The following is a 21,874-nucleotide window of genomic DNA, read 5'->3' on the forward strand; positions in this document are numbered from 1 at the left end:
TCATCCACTGAAAGCACGCCACACAGTTCAGTTTTAAGTTAAGGTATGAAAACCCATAACTCTGCTCATAGCAAGGACTAGCTACTATGCCATTTCCACCGACATTAGCAGTGGGTGTAGCCCAAGGCATAACATATGCTCACTCACATACAAATCCACTCACAATGCACACTCACTATACTTGAGCATCCATATATACAAAGGTTATGGACAAAATCGTCTTCGTACTGGAATATCCAGAGCTGAAGGGCAGACTCAGTACATTCACTTTATTCTGTCCTAATGTTGGGTGCTGATGATGCTAATGGGGATGTCACCCTGCTATTCGTGGAGTTCTTTAAGGGTTTCAACCGTTCCCGAGATTGAAACTGCAGTATATTTTGTAGCCAGAATGAAGAGAATCCAGCCTTTGTGACAACTGAACACCTAGCTGTAAGTTCCCTCTTTTCACAATCAGCTTGTAGAGGAAGAAAGACGAAAGAGGCAAATAACTGAAATCATAGCTGTGATATTGACAGTTGTCAAACGTCTATCTTGACCCTCAGCTAAACCCCTTACCTAAGGGAATAGAGAGCGCCTGCAAATGAGGGGCATGCCAAAAGGCAAGGAGAAAACAAGGCATACAGTTAGCACATACAATAGGGCACTCGAGCCAAAGGTATACCTTTGTAAGACTAGAATAAGTCCAATCATACAAATTTAGATTTCTTGTTGTTCTAAAGATCAAAAATCTACACAGAAAAAAAGAAAATCAAAGAGAAGAAAAAAGAGGTAAACAAAAACTTTTATGAAAAACAAGAGAAAGACATACTTAGCAAGCAAAGCAACACTTATGTCGTCATCAGTGCCCAAGCATAAGCAGCTATACTGGGTTTCTAAAGACCCGCCGGGTCTCTTGGGGTAACCCAATGCTTACTAAAATACGTCAAATAAACAAAAGAGAGAAAACAAGAAATAAAGAAGAAACGAAGCAGGTGACTAAGCAAAAATAAACAAGCAAGTCAAGAAACAAAATCTAACATAAAACTGGAATCTCACTCTCACTCACTCTCACTTGAAACATAAAAAGCTAAATGGCCCTTTACACTCAAGCCAAAAGGTACAAGGAAGCCACGAATAACAAATTCAATTTCCTGACTTATGAACAGTGCCTAAAATAATGATAATATCAAGAATCGAGTAATACAGGTGGCTCGTCCTGGACGTATAAACAGTACTGGTATGTAGGAACAGGACGAAAGTAATGTGACCCCTTCTAAAAATTGAAACACTATAACCACATTTATCCCTGTATTTTCTTTGATCTTCTACACCACATTAGCTCACAAGCCGCTGGGCCACCCTCGATCGTACTTTAAAAATGAACTTCCTGTGATTAACCACAAAAACACCTCACTAAAGGACATGCCAAGGATTCAGTACATGCCTAAGTTCAAAGACAAGCCACACAATCCTTCAGTCCAAAGTTCACCCTCCTTGCACAACACTATATATCTCAGAAAACTACTTGATATATAATCAAAATTTATCTCCAGATCCTTGCAAACTCAATAGTGAAGCAGAGAGTGCAAGTTTCCGGAACATCTGTTAAAGCTTGAAAAGTCTGAAGTGAAAATACAGAATGTGAGAATAAGAATTCAAACGTATCACTGTTCACATCGCCAGCATCTTCAATTACCACTCAGAACCTTATATCTAGACACCATGGTAAAAAGTACACGGTGTTGAAGACATGCACTTTTGCAACTAAGTCAGCAGATCTGCCCGTCCCACTCAAACAAGAAAACTCTCCTCATCCACTTGAGATTGTGAAAGAACCAAGCTACAAGGCCTCTTCTTTACCAATGTGGGGCTTAGGAGCAAATTCTTCCTCTTCCTTCGGAGCATGGATCGTCACCATGTCAGGCAAAGGTATCATAGGCCCCTGTTTCCCCTTGGGATCCCAATCGAGCATAATCTTTACTTTGATACCCAACACTCCCTGCATCATGTATCAAGATTTCAGCTCAAACTGCACAAATATGCCAAATATTTTGGAAGGCGAATAGGTAGAGACCAACCTGCCGTAACAACACATGACGGACAGCACTGTCGATGTACAGGTTGACAGGGTAACCAGATGAAATCATGTATCCATCCTTGAACTTCATGGATTTGGCACGCTGTGCCCTAAGCTTACCGCTGACAATAACCTGCGCCCAAATAGAAAGACCCTCCTTCCTTTAATCCTAGAAGTTATCAACCCTAAAAAGGAAGAAAGCCACGTTTCACATTCGTCTGTATAAGCTCCTACCATGGCGGAAGATCTCATGCATTGAGTAAAATGATTAGAAATTATGTTACGTTTGTATTCACTGATGTAATTTTAAACAACCGAAAAGCGGATAGATAACTCACCTCACAACCCTTTGCACCGCTCTCCATGATAAATCTCAGAACACCATAACATGCTCTGCAGATAAGAAACAGACGGAAACTGTTAGGCTGTGCTGCAAGATGGGCCGAAGGCATCTACAAGGATCATACAAACTGAGGCAAGGAGATACCTTCGAACGGCGAGGCCGCCCAAAAGCTTGTATCGCAACGATTCAGCTTGTGCGATAGCACACAGTCCTCGGTTATTAACTTTCTCAGCATATAGTTCGACTGTTCCTTCCGGGAAACTGAACCTCTTCTGAACTACCGAGGTCAATTCTCTGATTCTTCTCCCTTTCTCTCCTGGACGATAAGCAACATAATCCGTAGTTAAGATGCGCCCTGCAGTACTATGCGCAGAGAAGCTACAGCCTACTTCATCCTTGATGCAAAGACACGGGAGCTGAGGAGAGGATGAGCGAACCAAGAACGTTTTGAGTCCTCGTGGCTCGGATGATGATCTCCGTACGCATGGGAGTGACACGGACCTCGACGCCGGAGTAACCATCTTCGGCAAGCTCTCGGGTGAGCACTTCGTTCAACTCCGCGAAGAAGACACCATCTGCGACGAACTGCAAGGCAAAAGATCTGGGGTGAGCAATGCAAAAAGGGAAAGGGGAGATAGGAGAGATGGGGAAAAGAGGAAAGGAAGACCAACCTTACGCTTCTTGCTCATCTGGGTAGCCATGGTTGCTGCAGAACACAGAGATCCACAGAGACACAGAGCCAATGAGATGAGGTGCGTTTGCCGTTTCAAAGGACTCTCACAGCCGATTCTAGAGACCCTAAAACATCTGTTTCATTCCACCAAACCCTATCACTTTTTCACGTCCGCCACATCATCACTTTCTCCCCTCCAGTCAATGTGCTTGCTTGCCGCACCGCATCTGTAGCCACGGTGCAGCCCCTGCCTGGACGGCGGCCCTCGGTCGATCCTGCTTGTTGCAGAGTTAGGGCCAAGGACGGGTTGCCCCTCGATAGGCTCGAATGAGTGGGCGAGTGGGTGAGTGCATGCGCTTTTTTTCTTTTTTCAGTGCTTGCAAAGTGCTAAGCAGGTAAGGAAGTGTGTTCAATTGGTACATGAGGCCCACCATGATTTGTCCTGGAGCTCCAATGGAAGGCAATAGGGTGTTTCACGGATGCAAACGGTCTACATAGGCAGGCAAGGGTCGGCAAGAGGGGGGTATCCAACAGAAATAAAGAACGTTGCTTCTCAATTAGTATGGTTTTCCAATCGGATTTCAATCAGAAAACTTAGGTTGTCATGTGCCCCTGATTTCGATAACATTCGGTATGAAACTTTCTTGACGGACTGCAAATGAAACCACATGTGTGCCTAACCTATCTCTCTCTTTTAACTATGGCTATCTCTTTTAACTAAGCATTCAATACCTTACCTTATGTTTCTCTGTAAGTTCCTCCTTATGATGCTTTCATTTGAGGAGTCACTTGATGTCGGTTTAGTAGAAGTTTTGTTTAACAATGAAGGCACTTTGATCGATACGCTATTTTGGGATCAAGGGGAGTGGTGTGTAGGGGCCATGAGCTCAAGACCTAGCGAGCCAAGTGACACCTCAAAGGAGGAGACCATCGTGGTGAGTTCAGATAATGATGAGGAAGAGACCCCTAACACTGTCCTATGCGGACATACTGGCGAATATACTCCAAGGTAGTTTCATGCAATTGGTGGACGAGGAGGCCAACAGGATCCTGCATGCGGAGCTAGAGACGAGCCGCAAAGGTTGCCAACACAGCAAGAGCTGGTTCGAGAGCGGAAAAAAACACAAGGTCGTTTGTGAGCTCGAGATGGAAGATGTCAGGCCAGAGCTGTTGAAACTAGCGAAAGGAGCTGTCTATCTTTTCTTCACCAGGAGTGTACCAACACCCGAAGAGCTGTCCCAGTTTATGGTCTATGAGTGCGATCTTCCCCCCACGGCTAAGTTTCTGGGAAGAGGTTTTTTTTTTTGTGTAGTGCATGTCTAAAACAGTTCGGAATGAGCTAGTGGGTAGGGTGTTTGTTTTCTCAAGTGCTTTTGTCATGGTTCTTCCTTGGAGCCTAGCCTTCACTATTGATGAATTTCTCTTTTACGACTGCCCGGTTTGGGTCGACGAATCCCAGGTTTTCCTACATGGCTCGAGGCCACATTAGGGAAAGTCTTGTTGGTGCCCCTATCATCCAAGTCTCCCATGGGGAGAAGGCGCGCTTGGATCCTTTAGGACAGAAGCAGGGAGGTCCCAGAGTTCATGGAGATTGCTTTTCCAAAGAGGACCCTAGTGGCATAGCAAGTCAAATTTGTTCTCGGCTTCATCTATAGGAAGCTGGGGCACTTCGCCAAAAACTGCTCGGATAAGCCCCAAAATACAATTGTGACGCTCCAATTTTGTATATGAACTATTTTGGAATATATATCAAAGATAGTGTTCAAAAAGGATGGTTTTGATGTTTTGAAGGTTTTGGGAAAGTTTGATGTTGGTCGAAAAATTTTGGTTTTTGTCCATTATGATGTCGGCTAGATTTTGCGGCTTGATTTTGAGTTGGTTAGAGAAATAATTTGAAGAAACTCTGTATGAGAGAGTTTTAGATCTTGTTAAGTAGAAAAACTTTGTTCTAGTGAAAAATTTGTGGTTCACTCGTTTGCATGCCTGTATGGAGGTCAGAAGTTGCTAACAAAGGGGTTTTGAGCTAAAAGTGCATCTAGATTTCTGTGTCAAGAATTGCAGGCATTAGACGGAGGTCGAGATGGAAGAGTTAGCCATGAAAGGTCACATGCAAAGGGAAAGAAGAGGGTCCGATCTTCGAGATGAGCTATTGAGCTTGTCCATTGGATCTATGAGGCAGGCGTGGTGATGCTCCGAACAGGGCCGTTTTCATGCCTTTAAAAAAAAAAAGAAAGAGACGTCGAGATTCCGTACACGTTTGCTATCAAAAGCGCACACTAAAAGAAGGTGAAAAGCACACGCACGCTTTTCAAGAAAAGTTGTTTTTGGTCGAATTTGGGGGCTTTTGGCCATCTTTTTTTGGAGTCGTGAAAGGCCATAAAAGAAGAGGAGATCATGAGAAGGAGAACACACAATCCAACGCATGCATATCAAGGCTGCGCGAAAGAGAAGAGAAGGCATGCATATCGAGGCTATGCGAAAGAGAAGAGAAGGCACGCATATCGAGGCTGCGCGAAAGAGAAGAGAAGGACGCATATCGAGCGAGGTTACGCGAGCGAAGAGAAGGCACGCATATCGAGGCACTGTGAAAGTGACAATATCGCACGCGAATCGAGGCAGCGCAAAGAAGAAGATAAGATCAAGATATTTTGAGAGTGAGAGTGTGATGATTGAGATTTGATCATTCGATCATCTGATTTGAACATCTTCATGCGAGTGAGAGTGAGAGTGAGAGTGAGAGTGAGATAGCTCGGGGGTGGACGGGTGGTATCAAGCTCCTTCACGGAGTGATTCTTCTCCAAAATTATTGTAAAGACTCATCAGTTTGATTCATACTGCAATCTCTCTTCTTGTTCATTCGTGATTATTATCTTGCTACAATTTTGATCGTGATTGTGAAAGAACAGTGCATGACAAGTGGTATCAGAGCCCAGTTCCGATGGCAGACAACGAGGCAATTATGAAGAAACTAGAAGAACAAGATTCATTGATTCTTCAATGAAAAGGCGTAGCGGATGATGGAGCTAGTGGTGGTGCTACTGGCAGAAATTTAGAAGATGAAGAGGTCTATGTCGAGCTTGGTGCCGGGGTACCGAGCCGAAGGAGACAATGAGGTGAGGAAGATGTTGCCGAATCTGCTCTTTTGCAAGTTTTTAAGAAAGCGAAACTCTCGGAATTTGATGGTGAGAAGAAGACCGGGGAAGATTTGGAAGCGTGGCTCAAAGAACTTGAAGATTTCTTTGCTCTACGAGAGTTTGATGAAGCGAGAAAGGTTAAGATCGTGGCACTATAGTTACGTGGAGTTGCAAAACTATGGTGGAAGTCGCATGTGCAAATCCGACAACGTCAAGATCAACCCATCACATGGGCTGAATTCAGAACTGCAGCTGAAAAGAGGTATTGTTCTCCACATTATTATATGGAAAAGAAGATGGAGTTCTATAATTTTAAGCAAGTACAAGAGGGAAAACATAATCTTTCTGTGGATGAGTATAAAGAGAAGTTGCTGCAATTACATAAGTACGCACCTGAGGTCACTAGTGAAGCTCTTACTCACAAATTTGTGGAAGGGCTTAAGGAAGATCTTTTATATATGATGAAAGGAACAGGATCAAGTGATTTCTTGGATGCTGTGGCTAAGGCTGAAAACTTTGAAAAGATGGAAGAATATAACCTAAAAAAGATAGAAAAATCAAAGTTCATTCCAACAGGTCATCGTTTTCAAGGGTCACAAGTTTCAGGTATGCCTCAACGAAAACCTGATTATTCGAATATGCCTAGATTTCAAGAGAGGAGTAGCTAACCTGGGTACAACCAAGTGGGAAGGCCAAACTTTAATAACCGAAATCAGGATCAGGATTCAGAATCAAAATCAAAATCAAAGAAATAAAGGAGTTTCATATCAGAAAACCGAAGAAAATGCACCTTGGAAAAGTGATCCAGAGTTTATTGAACGGGCAAGAAGATCGGGATTATGTTTCCGATGTGGTGAGCAAGGTCACCGAACATTTGAGTGCCCGAATACAGCAAAATTCAATTTTATGAAAGGACCAATGATGGGAGCAAAGACGAATCAGACGAATCCAACCATCGACGAAGCGGGGGACAAAGGTAAGTGCTTGGAACCTATGAAATGTATGGTATCTTCCACAACTCATATGCATGCGTCTGTGATTAAAGTGATGGGGAAAATTGGGAATCAAAACATAAGTTTTCTTATTGACTCCGGTAGCACTCATTGTTTTATATCCCCGAAATTCCTCAAGACTCTAAACGTAGAAATTAGGAATCAAGCCAGAAAACCAGTCCAACTTGCTAATGGAAAATTACATTATACTTAAGGGCTTCTAGAAAATCTTTCCTTCAGTTTAGCACAGAGGAAGAGTAAGGGAGATTTTTATGTTATTGAGACGGGGAAGTGTGATGCTATTATTGGAATGGATTGGTTAAATGTAAACAAAGCAGTTATTGATTGTGGAGAAAGGACCGTTAGTTTTCTTAATGAAGATGGCAAAGATAAAATTATTCAAGGAGAAGAAAGAGATAGTAAACCTTCTCTCATATTAGCCATGAAATTGCTACGAGGAGTAAGACAGGGCTGTGACACATTCCTCGTCTTTGCTGATAAGTTAAAGGAGGGAAGTGAAGATGAGACAGTACCACACTATGTTACAAAACTCCTTGAAGAATTTTCCGATGTGTTTCCTGATGATTTACCTGGGATGCCACCGCCTAGGCATCTTGACCATGCTATAGAGTTTGAACCAGGCACAAGTCCTTATTGTCGGGCTCCCTATAGATTTAATGTGGATGAACTAAAGGAGGTAAAGCTTCAACTGGATGACTTGTTAAAGAAAGGGTTTATAAAGCCTAGCGTTTCTCCTTGGGGTGCTCCAGTCTTATTTCAAAAGAAAAAGGATGGAACTTATAGGCTTTGCATTGACTATAGAGGATTGAATCGGCATACTATAAAGAATAAGTACCCTCTACCTCACATTGATGAATTGTTGACTCAATTGAATGGTGCCACAATATTCTCTAAAATTGATCTGCGATCTGGTTACCATCAGATTCGTATCAAGGAGGAGGACATTCCTAAAACTGCTTTTAGAACTCGCTATGGCCATTATGAATTTACTGTGCTTGCTTTTGGCTTGACCAATGCACCCGCTACCTTCATGTATCTAATGAATGATGTATTCCGTGAGTATTTAGATGACTTCATTTTGGTTTTCTTGGACGACATTTTGTATATTCCAAGAATGGGGAACAACATGAACATAAGATGCCTGGTAAGATGCAACCTTTGGATATACCTTTCAGGAAGTGGGAATCAATATCCATGGATTTTATTACTAAACTACCTATAGCTCGAGGGGGATATGATACCATTTTTGTCATCGTCGACTGTCTTACCAAAATGGCACATTTCTTTCCTATGAAAAAGATTGATGGAACTCTTGAGGTAGCTAAGTTGTTTGTGAAAGAAATTTTTCGATTGCATGGGATGCCTAAAAGTATTGTGTTAGATAGGGATTCCAAATTTACTTCTAATTTTTGGAAGGCCACATTCAAAGCAATTGGGATGGAGCTTAAGATGAGTACAGCTTTTCACCCACAAACAGATGGAGAAACTGAAAGGGTTAATCACGTACTTGAGCATATGCTTCGAATGTATGTTAATGAGAAGCAAACAAATTGGACTGAATTCCTATCCTTAGCCGAGTTTGCTTATAATAGTTCATGGCATAGCTCCATTCAAATGACTCCATTTGAAGCCATTTATGGTCAGAATTGCCACACTCCTAGTCTAGGATCAAGGAGGATGGGACTTTGAAAGTCGAACCTGAATATATATTGGATAGGAACACGAAGCGGCTTAGGAATAGAACAATAGAAGAAGTTTTGGTTAAGTGGGATGCTTATCCTGTAGAAGATGCTTCATGGGTGGTGGACTTAGATGCCTTACTGAGTTTCCTTCATTTAAACTCTGAGGACAGAGTTCCTGAAGAGGGAACGAATGTGACGCTCCAATTTTTATATGAAATATTTTGGAATATATATCACAGATAGTGTTCAAAAAGGATGGTTTTGATGTTTTGAAGGTTTTGCTAAAGTTTGGTGTCGGTCGAAAAATTTTGGTTTTTGTCCATTATGATGGCTGCTCGATTTTGTGGCTTGATTTTGAGTTGGTTAGAGAAATAATTTGAAGAAACTCTGTGTGAGAGAGTTTTAGATCTTGTTAAGTAGAAAAACTTTGTTCTAGTGAAAAATTTATGGTTCACTCGTTTGCATGCCTGTATGGAGGTCAGAAGTTGCTAACAAAGTGGTTTTGAGCTAAAAATGCATCTAGATTTCTGTGTCAAGAATTGTAGGCATTAGACGGAGGTCGAGATGGAAGAGTTAGCCATGAAAGGTCAAATGCAAAGGGAAAGAAGAAGGTCTGATCTTCGAGATGAGCTATTGAGCGTGTCCATTGGATCTACGAGGCAGGCGTTGTGATGCTCCGAACAGGGCCATTTTCATGCCTTAAAAAAGAAAAAAAGAGAAAAAAAGAGACGTCGAGATTCCGTATGCGTTTGCTATCAAAAGCGCACGCTAAAAGAAGGTGAAAAGCACACGCACGCTTTTCAAGAAAAGCTGTTTTTGGCCGAATTTGGGGGCTTTTGGCCGTCTTTTTTTGGAGTTGTGAAAGGCTATAAAAGAAGAGGAGGTTGTGAGAAGGAGAACACACAATCCAACGCACGCATATCGAGGCTACGTGAAAGAGAAGAGAAGACACGCATATCGAGGCTGCGCGAAAGAGAAGAGAAGGCACGCATATCGAGGCTGCACGAAAGAGAAGAGAAGGCACACATATCGAGGTTACGCGAGCAAAGAGAAGGCATGCATATCGAGGTGCTATGAAAGTGACAATAGCGCACGTGAATCGAGGCAGCGCAAAGAAGAAGATAAGATCAAGATATTTTGAGAGTGAGAGTGAGAGTGTGATTGAGATTTGATCATTCGATCATCTGATTTGAACATCTTCATGAGAGTGAGAGTGAGAGTGAGAGTGAGATAGCTCGGGGGTGGACGGGTGGTATCGAGCTCCTTCACGGAGTGATTCTTCTTTAAAATTATTGTAAAGACTCATTAGTCTGATTCATACTGCAATCTCTCTTCTTGTTCATTCGTGATTATTATCTTGCTACAATTTTGATCGTGATTGTGAAAGAACGGTGTGTGACAACAACGTTAGCTAAAGGCTTGGAGGAAGAACACAAGACCATCCTAGCGGAGGTTCCCAGAAGCAGGGCGGACTACATGCATGCAGACACGGCTCATATCATACCGGAGGACATCAACAGTGGCGATCACATGTGTCCAGATTCGAAAGGGGGTATTGCAAATGAAGAGCAGTGGTAGACAATGGGAAAGAAGGGGAAAGTCATCATGGAGAACAGCTAAGTCAATAAGACTCCCATGCAAGCAGCGGAGATGCCTCGACAAGGCCGATAGCCCTTGACAAGTGCCGATGCTATCAACAAGGCCGATAGCACTTGACAAGTGCGGCTGGTGAGTGATGGACATGATGATGGAGGGGACATTGCGAGTGACATGCATATCCTCTCTCTTACTCAAGAGGAGGGGTTTTGACATTTTGTGAGTAAATTTTTTTGCGAGTTTGCCAGTTTTCCAAGTATTTTTGTGTGAATTTTATAGCTAGTGGTAGTTATAATTCTTGCATATCATCATGCAAGTATAAATAATAATAATAAAACTAGGCAATATATTTCATAAACATAGGAACCACTTAATGGAAACCATGGAGCTAGTTCTATTAGAGGACAAAATCTCACCATAAATACTTTGGATCAATAGATCACCGTCAAGCTATAAAGGCAAACAAGCAGTAGCCAAGCAATATTGCCTTCATGGTAGAGCCAAGCATAAATAGCTGAAACAATAGCTTGCTGACGAGCTATAAAGATAGGGTGCCAAAGACTTTTTTCCAAGATGGCATTTTGGGGTTGCATCTAATGGTACCCATGTTTGCAATCGTTTTCAAGGTTTTTGGGCTTTCTAAGCTCATTTCTGGTGTTAAAGAGGTCAAATTGTGCATGTATCAAAAGTTTTGTTTCTTCCAAGGAATTTATACCCCTCTGGCAAGATAGTTTAAGTTTTGTTTTGTTCTAAGGAATTTGTACCAATGGAGCAGAGTAATGATGGTCATCCATAGGTCAAAGATTTGAACATTTATAATTTCTAGTTTCGTGGGAGATGTGTTTGTTTGTATTGGGTCCTCTACATATAAGAATACAAGTTATGCATGAAACAATATTAAGTTTCTCCCAATGCTAAATGCATAGTTTTGCTTAAATTTTCCCATTTAAAAAAATCATTATGGTTGAGTCAAATCAATCCTTGTAGCTAGAGATCAAGGTGGTTGTAATAAGAGTTCTACACCATACGATATTTAATGGCATGCCATGAGCTATAGAAAAAATTCAATAAAAACTTGCAAAAACTTACTGGCAAAATGCCAAGCCCCCAAGAGAAGCCCATGCTTGATGCCAACCACAGGAAGCAAATTCATGATGAAAAGAAGGCCGATCTCAGTCCGGCAATGGCTGGCATGCATGAAGGTAAGACTTCGTCACGCAGTCTATCGAAGCATATCAAGGAGGTGGCAAGAGGGGTCAATGCAGGGGGAGAGAGAGAGAGAGAGAGAGAGAGAGAGAGAGAGAGAGAGAGAGAGAACATATTTAACTTCTTCAAAGATGTGTATAAGAGGCAATTGCGCAATAGTGGGAGGTCCAGTAATAGGTTGAAGGGAGGGGAGGAAGTCTCATTGGTTTCGTGGAATGTTCAAGGGTGTTGCAATATAACAAAGCAAAAGGCTTGTCTGTCTATTATTCGTAGAGTTAGAACTCATATTGTTCTTCTTCATCAAGAGCTTAAATATGGCCTGCTTGATTTGCTTGCTTGTAAACAATTAGGTTTCAATGTCTTTGTCCATTGTCCAGAGAGGCGAAGAGGGTGTTCGACAGTGTTGGTTAGAAGCTCGCTAGCAGCATTTGAAAAAATAAAGGTCGATGAGGGATGGGCGATAGGTGTTGGTTTCTTGTTAAAAGGCTATGAGTATAGTTTCATGAGTGCTATGCTCCAAATGAGTCACAAGAAAGGGTCAAATGCTAGAATCTATTGTATTCTGCATTCATTGGGTGCTGCAGGGGGATTGGCATTTCATGTCGGAATTGGGGGACAGATCACATGGAGGTTACTCCCTTCTGAATGCCGAGAGGGAGGTGTGGGATGAACTCTATGTCACGGACTTATCAATTACACGGGCTTAGATCCAATCAGTATGTTGGGGTTTACTTGGTCTAATCATAGGAATGGGGAGGAATTTAGAGCTAGTAGACTTGATAGGATACATGTCTCTAAAAAAGGGCGGTGGCTTAGAAGCCCAATGAGAGGGGATCACCTTGTAGTCTCCAGCATTTAGGATCATTCCCTAGTATGGTGGTAATTTCACATGCCATGAAAAATTTCCAGATCGTTGGACGTTCCATTCAAGTTCAACAAAAGATTATTGAAGTCGAAAAATTTTTGCATGAACATAAGAGATGATTGGAAGGGGGCAGATCTAGTGTGCAAGCACCCAATCATCAAGTGGGATGCGGTGGTCAGATGAGTGCTGGTCAGGAGCTAGAGTAGAGAGTAGTGCCAGAAAGACAACGAGAAAAGATGATAAAGCCCCGGGTCGGATGGTCTACTTGCAAAGTTCTACTATGAGTGTTGGGACACCATGGCTATAGACCTTACAAAAATGGCCAATGAAGCACTGATGAATGGGTTTTTGTCAGAGAACATCAATGCTGTCATGAAGTTATTTCCAAAGAGACCCAATAGGATCAAGGTAGACGACTAGCACCTGATAACTATGCTTAACATGTCATATAAGATAATAGCAAAGGCCATAAGGATCAGAGATGTGTGCTCATCAGTTGGTCACTCTGAACAGAAGGGGTTTGTGATGGGTAGAGACATCTTCAAGAATCTCTTAAATGTGGTGATAGCAATCGACCATGCTCGGAACACAAGACCAAAAATTTTAGGATTTGTGCTGGACTGCGACAAAGCCTATGATTGCGTTCGCTGCTGGGACTACATCCTCTACATGCTGAGGAGGATCGAATTTGGAGAGGCCTCTATTTCAATTGTCAAGTGCCTATTTGGCAACGTGTCTGCCATTCTATGCATTAACAACGATGTAGTGGGGCAGTTTGATCTTTGAATATCGGTTCGTCAAGGGTGTCTATAGCCCCTCTTCTCTTCGTGGATCAGTATGGTCCCCGTAATTCACAAGCTCAAGCAAGGGATTGAGGCAGGTTGGATCCAAGGCATGACACTCCCTTTAGGTGATCGATTGTGCTTACATATGTTCGCAGATGACACGTTAGCATTCACTTAGGAAAACAAAGAAAGTGTTCATCTTCTCATGGAGGTAATTAGCCTCTTCTGCAAGGCATCTGCGTCGAAGTGCAGCTAGGCCAAAACGTTCTTGATCTATTCAGAGCTCGCTAGCATCCCCCTCCCTTTCCCCCGTGGGTTGAAGATCTCAACCTACAGATTATAAAGAGAGGCTGTATAGGCCCAAAGAATGTGAAGCAGTTATGGTAAGTCGATATCTCAGGGGCCCTATCAGGTTGGATTTAACTCTTAAGGAAAGATTCCAATGGTTCTCGGATAAAATAAGGTCAAAGCTAAGGAGATGGAATGGTATCACTCTAGGTTGGAACACGTAGTTCCTCATAATCCAACATATTCTCTTTGCCACCATGACATATGTCACATCCATACAGGGCTTTGGTAAGGGGCATTAGGGAGAAGTGGACAACTCTTCAGATCTTTCCTATGGGCAGAGGAAAACAGGAAACACAGAAGGCATACTATCCCCAAGAATCCTGGGATTAATTTTTCATGGGCATTCGTGTAACATCCAAATGAGCACTAAAAGCCCTCTAAATTGCAAGGCGAGCTTATTCTGTCAGATGTCCCACTCAAGCCTCTCTAATTTTTGCAAGTGGCTTCCAAAGCTACTCATGGACCATACCCCTTGGATAGATGTCATGAAGGAGTTCATTGCCAATGGAAAAAGCCGAGGGGTCGGCGACCTAGCTTGGTAGATAAACTCTTCTCCATGTTCCCACTGAAAATTAACGGCTTGGATTTGATAGTAGGTATGGTAAAGGCGTCGACCTCTGGGACACTTGGAGCACTAATTGGATCAAGCCAGAAGAAGCCCATACTAGGTTCGGCCTAAACGATGGAGAAATAGACCTCATCAGGGCCGTGTTGGTTTGAGTGCCAAATTCGGGGTGATGCTGATCGAGTGTGCCAATGAAGAATGGGGCCTCATCCAACTTAAGAGGTTGTCTTCCAGAATCGTATACCATAACTTGATCAGCGACCTCTTGCTAGTTCCAGAGCTCAAATGGGCTGTGAGGAGGGGCCATATTGGTGGAAAGCTAGGCTAAAAGAAGTATGGAAAGGGTGCAGCGTTGGAAAGTCAGTTTCCTCTTATGGAAGATTATGCATCAGTGGCTACCTCTTAGAGGCAAACTAGCCAAAATAATTCCAGTGAATCCACAATGCGCCAGTGTAGAAAGTGATTCACCACCGATTCTAGTGATGTCCAATCGTTGCAAAAGTATGGGCAAGTTTAGAAGGTGGTGCAAGGCACCGGCTTGATGGTGGCTAAGTTTCACCTTATATGTCAATGGCGTATTTCTCTTGTTGGTGATGCCTCCGAACTACCGTCTACACTAGCGGCATCTTGGGCATTCCTAAGGGCCACACTACTACTTGCAGTGTGAGAGTTTATAAACTATCAAGTCTTTCAATGGAAAGTTTGAACAAATATGGAGAGAGGAAAGGACAAGAGTGAAGATGAGTAGAGCGCACACCTAGAGAGCACCCCACAAATGACTAATTGTACACTAGTATAAGTTGAACATAATGAATATATACAAACCCCTTTAGGATTAGGGTTAGGGTTTCCAACCCTTTGCTTTTTAGCACTCTTTTGGGTTAGTGCTATGCACATATGATCACATGATGTTGAGATGAATCCTCAACACCTTCCCTCAAGATCAACATCATGAAGTTGGCCTTCCATCAAGATGATGATTATGGGGAATGGAAGAAGGATTGAAACATTACATTCCATCACACCCTTTTAATGGGAGTGTCCTTGCTCTGTGTGAAACCAAGAGTTTGTAGGTGCTTCTCAAAGAGCTCTTTCCCAAGTGGAAAGGGTAAAGATGTCTGCAACATTCTCTTTGCTGTCACAATGTTGCAGTGTGATGTCACCAAGTAACACTCTTTCTCTAATGAAATGCTCTCTAACATCAATGTGCTTTGTCCTAGAGTGATATACTAGATTCTTGGCTAATGCTTGAGCCGATTCATTATCATACTATATTGTTGTTGGCTTTGGTGAGTCCAAGTAATCTGTTTTTAACAATAGTCTTCTGAGCCATATAGCCTCACATGCACCTATTGTCAGTGCCCTACATTCTGCTTAAGTTGAAGACAAAGAAACAGTTGGATGTTTATTTGACAACCATGATATTGACCCTTGTGCAGATCTCCTGGTCTCATGATCTCCTACAAAGTCACTGTCCCAGTATCCATGCAGCCTTGGATGACTACCTTTGTATTCTATTCCAAACTATCTTATACATCTGATGCATCTCAAGACTCTCTTGGTTGCATTCCAGTGAGACTGTTTTGGATTTTCCATAATTGTGCAAGTGAAGTTACTACATACAAATATCTGGCCTCATGATAGTTAGATATATGAGTGATCTGATTAGTAACCGATAGTACTTGTCATTAACTATAGGCTTTTTTGGATCTTTTGTAAGTTTCAAACTTTGTTCCATGGGAGTGGCTGCAATCTTGCAATCTGCCATAGGAGACTAACCACATTTTTCTGCTGGCTCATGAAGGTGTTGTCTGAGTCTCTCCAGAACTCAATACCAGGACAATAGTGCATGAGTCCAAGATCCTTCATGTCGAATTCTCCAAATAATTCTTGTTTCACTTCTTGGTGAAGCTTTCATTGCTTCCTGTCACAATCAGATCATCTACGTACAAAAGTGCAATAGTAATGTCTTCCCCTTGAACTTTGTAATATCAACACATTTGACCCTAGGACATTAGAAGAACTAAGTAAATAAATGATTCCTGCATTGGACTTTATAAATACTTGTCGATTCTGTTGTACCAACTTCTAGGTGCTTGTTGCTTTAAGCCATAGAGACTTTTCTTGAGATGGCAAAACTGATGCTCTTTCTCGGGTTCAACATAGCCTATTAGTTGCTACATGTAGACTTCCTCGTTTAGGTAACCATTGAGAAAGCATTTTTGACATTAGTTTATATATATTCCATCTGCTGAGTGTCACTAGTGATATCGAAAATCTTATTAAATCTATCTTTGCTACTTGAGCATAAGTCTCATCATAGTCTTGACCATATTGCTGTGCAAAACCTTTTGCAACTAGTCTGGCTTTATATCTTTCAATACTTCCATCTTGATTGTACTTCACTTTGTTAACCCATTTGTTTGCTATGGCCTTCTTTCCTGGTGGAAGGTCGCATAATTCTCAAGTGTTTTTTTTGTACAAAGCTTGCATTTCTTCATTCATAGTAGTTTGCCATTTTGGCTTGTGAACTGCATCTTCAAAGTACACTAGCTCTTCTGTAGTCATGGTGGTAGTCATAAGAGCATAATTAATAGTTTCAATCTGAATTGCTTTGCCTTTCTGAGCATATATCAACCTTCTTGTGGTGGTCTGCTTTCTCTGGTAGACCATCTGAGATGTTGCACTTTTGGTGGATTCTCTAGCAATTCTTGCTCTTCTTCATCAACCTTTTTTGTAGACGATTGAGTAATTGGTGTGTCTATTTCTTATGTATTTGATGTTTTCCATTTTGATTCCTCATTAAAAATTACATCTCTAGACTAGAGATAATGACCTTTCGATTGATGTGATCATACAACTTGTATGCTTTGCTTTCTTCACCATAGCCAACCATGATGCATTTACATGACTTCACATCCAATTTTCTGTATGTGGTCATATGGTATGCAACCAAATATGCATAGATGCCCAATGTGTGGCTTGTATCTAGTGAATGCCTCATAAGGTGTCATACCCTGAATCGGTTTGGTCAGAGGCCAATTAAGCAAGTAGTTTGCAGTGGCAATTGCTACTGTCTAATACTGATTTGAAAGATGTTTCTCACTGAGCATTGCTCTAGCACTGTCTTGCTAAGGTCCCAATCTTCCTTTTAGCTATTACATTTTGCTAAGGAGAATCTGCACATGTGAATTGTCTTTGTAAGCATGACCAGTTTCATTGTTGTTGTGAAAACTCTGGTTGATATGGTTTCTCAGTGTGAGAATCTTAGATGTGTTCTTAGACTCATAAGGAGTTGCAAACATATCTCATGCTTCTTTGGATGCATTCATTGTGTTGAGTTGCCCAAGCATGACATGTTGCACCTTTTGTTAGGTCAAATGATATGCATATTTGTCTTTCTTGTCCCATTCTACTTGTGCTCAGGCAATGGTAGGATCTAATGTAGGTGTGGACATTGTTGGTGTAGATGTAGCCCCTTTTGTTGGTGGTACGGCAATGGTGGGAGTTGCTACTAGACCGTCAGATGGTCTAGATGTGTACCCATCTACATACTCCCATTTGGCTTGTTAGCTAGTCATCCGCATGGGTGTTTAAGGTTAGAGAGGAGTCTTGATGCTGCTCTCATTGGTTGTGATGAATTGTCTAAAAGTAGTGTGATTCGTCTATTCACGTGAGTTGTGCATGGAGGACTACGTGGACTACTTTTCATGGCTCGAGGAGATGTTGTGTCTCTTAGCTTCTATGTAGGGTCGAGGGGCCGGATAGTGTGATGGAGGTCATGATCTTATGAGGTGGCAAGCTCCTAGCGATGCTTGTAACTATGACCTTATAAGGTTGATTGAGTGTTGTCGTTACACTTAAGTCTTGTGCCTTTGTGGTAGTGTCTTTGTGACTTATTTGAAGTATTGTAATGAGCAACAAGCCCCGCAGAGATGAGCTCTGTGTCGGTGAATAGTTCAGTCATCTTTCATTGGAAGTTATTGAGTCATTTGATAACTCTCTCTCTCTATAGTTTGGAGTGATAATCATTTGGTTAATTTAGTTGCATGCATCATTTTGTATAAGGCAATAGCCTTTAGTGGTATCACTGCCAGGACGTCAACTTCTTTGTGATGATCGTTGATGTGGTGCATGCATGTCTCGCAACACTATACAACAGTGGATGAGCATTTTGGTTGTAAGAAATGCAAAAGCAAATGAAATCATAGGACAAGGTCTTCTCTCAATGTGCTAGTAGAAGCGTGCTTTTGAGTTCTACTCAATCCACAAAGGGTGTGATGATAGACACCTCAAAGAAAGACAAGCATGGCGCAATTTTGGTTTTCTTCAACGGTAAAATTTTTGCATCATGGTAGTAAGATACATGTCTTCTCCTCATGTATAAATGCTTTGCAAACATAGTTGCTAGTGCGGAGAAGAAACCCAAGGAGAGATTGCACGATGCTGACAAGATTTCAATACTCAACATATATATATGAATGACATAGAAGGTAAGGGTGGTTTAGCACCCACAAAATCTATGTGTTCCTTGCTGGCTCTCACTATCTCTTATTTTCTACTTCCGTTGTGAACTCACAACTGGTATCAGAGCCTGAATGGTCTATCTGATGCTGTGGCCAGTCTAGTTGAGTCTGTGTGCATGCCTAAATGCTGAAGTTTGCTACTGTACCTTTGTGGGAGGAAGGAGAAGCTCTATGGGTGACTTTACGTGCATCTTGGTGTGTAGAGACCTAGAAGGAACCTTTGGAAAAGTTATTTTGGTTTCTCTAATTCGTTTTTTATAAGCCTACAGGTGTTTTTGGAGCAAAAAGACGTTTTTTGATGATTTCCCTCTTCTTTTTTATGAGACTGAGAGTCCAGAATGACTTGCAGAGGCCAGCATTGCTTTTGGTGTTCATTGCACATTGGGAGTTTGAAAATCCCTTCATTCTTGAGTTTGGGATCATTTAGTTGGATTTCTGACTCTCTGTCTCTGCTTTAACATTTTTCTCCTAGTGTGTTGGAACTCAAGTTTAAAGCAACCATTTGCAGATCTGCCAACTTTGGTGGATTCATGAGTCCTAAAACTTTTGTGTTGCTCATTATTTGCACTCTGATGGTGTTTATAAACACATTAGTTTGCTAAAACATTTTTCAATCTATATGTTGGACCCGATGATTGGGACCACGGTTTTTGAAACCATTTGCTCCATTGTATTCCAGAGGCCTAAAAACCCCTATCTGTCAGCTCTTGCATGATTCTGTGGAGATTAGGAGAAGTTCCGTCCCTCTCAGATGTTAAGTCTTTTGTTTCTTTGTCAAAAATCCATTCAAAGGTTTCAAACCTTTGATTTTTTGACATGTGGCATTTTTAAAATTGAACCTTAGGCTTCTAAGGTTTCATTTATAGGTCAATTGCAAGTTTTGACTTGGGTTTACTTCTCATCCAGTGTGATTTTTTGAAGGATTCTTTGAGTTGCGAAAAGCACTAGTCATGTCATTGATGCTGTGTATGCAAAGATTGCCGTGGTTTTGAGGCATCTCAGGTCCTATTTTCAATAATGGTCATTGCTGTGGGGCCGACTTTATTTGCATCATGGCATCCTCTTCCAGTGTGAAAAGGAGTTTTTCAGCATTAAAAGTTTGATGGAACAAACTTTTCTTTGTGTAAGGAATAGATAAAGGATGTGGTTATTCAAAAGAAGCAGATTAAACCCTTGGAAGGGATTGTAGCTAAGCCTGCAGCTATGCCTGAGGATGATTGGAATGAGTTAGATGCATTAGCAAAGTCTATAATTAGACTTCATCTTGTAGAGTAGTTCCTTTTACAGTAGTAAATGAGAAGACTATGAAAGATTTATGGAAGAAATTATGTGCCACTTATGAGAAGGCAACTGCCTCTAATAGGGTTTACCTCATGAAAGACACAATTCACCCAAAACCTTGATGCTCATAGATGCCAATTTGATGCCAAATCGCATACAAAGACAAAACATGAAGAGATCATTTTCCCACCCCATGATAGTAACCTTTATAGCAACACCATGTTATCAATAAGTTTCGAATGGAAAATTTACGTAAACAATTTATGGTGCACCTTTATCCACTACACAGCCTCTCATTGATGGAAGCAATCAAGCCAAATGAGATGAGAAGAAAACTAGGCCCTTAATGTTATTAAATTCAACATCAAGGATAAGATAATATTACCCTATGATTCTAGCTAGAAAGAACCCAATCGATTCTTGGAGATCTCTTTAAAAATTTTTCACTGAAAATAACATGTCTAGAGTTCTTTTGCATGAGAATAAGTAATACATCCAAATGAATTTGTGCAAAAATTGGTTTAGATTTCCCTTGAAGCTTAAAGAAATTGTAGGCTAGCTTGAATCTATAGTCATAAGGTGAACATAACTAGCTTGAAGCTATTGATCATAAGGTGAATTATGCCAAATTTCTCTACATTGCATTATAGTACCTATCAATAGAATAAGCCATCAAGTGGTTTGATCAATATATCCAAATGGACATTTCATTTTATGGAATGCATTGAAGGAAGTCTTCCTAGAAGATTTCAACATGAGTTCAACAAGGAGGATGTGATGTTGAAGCTCAAAAAAATCAAGCAAAAATTGGAGAATTTGTGTACAACTTTGTGGCCTAAATGAGGGTTCTCACCAATCAACTAGCAACCACCAAGCATGAGATGGCGCTCTGCTTAGGGTTGTTGAGTAACCTCGCCAAATGTGCAAAGTTGAGGAACATGGAGATCATGATTCCAATAATAGTGTATGATGAATTGCTACACAAAGCAATTGAAATCGAGAAGGGAGGAGAAGCAAACCAAGAAATCAGTTCACTCAAGAATAAGCTAGCTAGGACAAATAGTTCAATTGAAGAAGGAAGCACTATGTTGAAGCAACAATAGAATGAACGGACCAAATTAGCAAGGAAAACGTCAACCTCAAGTCATGTGTGGATGCTTTTGAGTGTCCAAGTAGATCAATTTATAGAGAGAGCACTGTCTCTCATTCCAAGCTGAAGGAGGCACAATCCAAGTTTGTAAAATAACCTCTTGAATTTTTGCAAATGAACAACTTGAATTTTTGGGCAATAAGGAGACAAAATCCAAGACAAAGTGAAGCTTTTAGATGTTTTGTCCAAACCTTCTAAGCCCTCTCAATTCTATGCTTTGCAAAAGGGTAATCAAGGCTCAAACTCAACACCTAGAGGAGTAACAACTATGGGTACATCACTAGGGATATATAAAGCAAAGGCCATTTCCTAGTAGCACCTAGAAGAGACAAAAGGGGCAAGCACAAAACCCTTTCCATCAAGTGAACAAAGCAATGGATCAAGTAAACAAAAATCTTGATGGAGGAACAACACATCATAGAACTACATGTACTAGAGGCAAGTCAAGTAATTCGTCCCATTAAAGATGAACCAAAAGTCAAGCTTAAAGACACATGTGAAGCTAATCCCAACAACCTATTATACCTTGCATGAGACAACATACTCTATAGTGGCCCATCAGTTGAAACAAGGGAGCTTAGATATCCCATTGCACTAAAGGTACCCTATTAAGAATTAGGCACATGGCAATATATCTTGGGGAGA

At 41.3% G+C, this 21,874-nt stretch overlaps 1 protein-coding gene across 1 annotated transcript; it reads right to left on the reverse strand.

The window, feature by feature from the left end:
* Positions 1-1,495: 1,495 nt before the first annotated feature.
* LOC147896240 (small ribosomal subunit protein uS3x-like) lies at positions 1,496-3,219 on the reverse strand. The gene is made up of 6 exons (XM_087382478.1): positions 3,074-3,219; positions 2,840-2,987; positions 2,547-2,718; positions 2,398-2,452; positions 2,061-2,192; positions 1,496-1,981 (listed from the first exon to the last, which is right to left on the reverse strand). The coding sequence occupies exons 1-6, from the start codon at positions 3,101-3,103 to the stop codon at positions 1,823-1,825; spliced, it is 696 nt and encodes a 231-aa protein (XP_087238604.1). The 5' UTR covers positions 3,104-3,219; the 3' UTR covers positions 1,496-1,822.
* Between the last annotated feature and the right edge of the window lie 18,655 nt (positions 3,220-21,874).

This window comes from Dipteris shenzhenensis, chromosome 12 (genome assembly GCF_047967505.1).
Source record: "Dipteris shenzhenensis isolate YYH24624 ecotype China chromosome 12, Dip_SZ_1.0, whole genome shotgun sequence".
In the NCBI taxonomy this organism is placed as follows: domain Eukaryota; kingdom Viridiplantae; phylum Streptophyta; class Polypodiopsida; order Gleicheniales; family Dipteridaceae; genus Dipteris; species Dipteris shenzhenensis.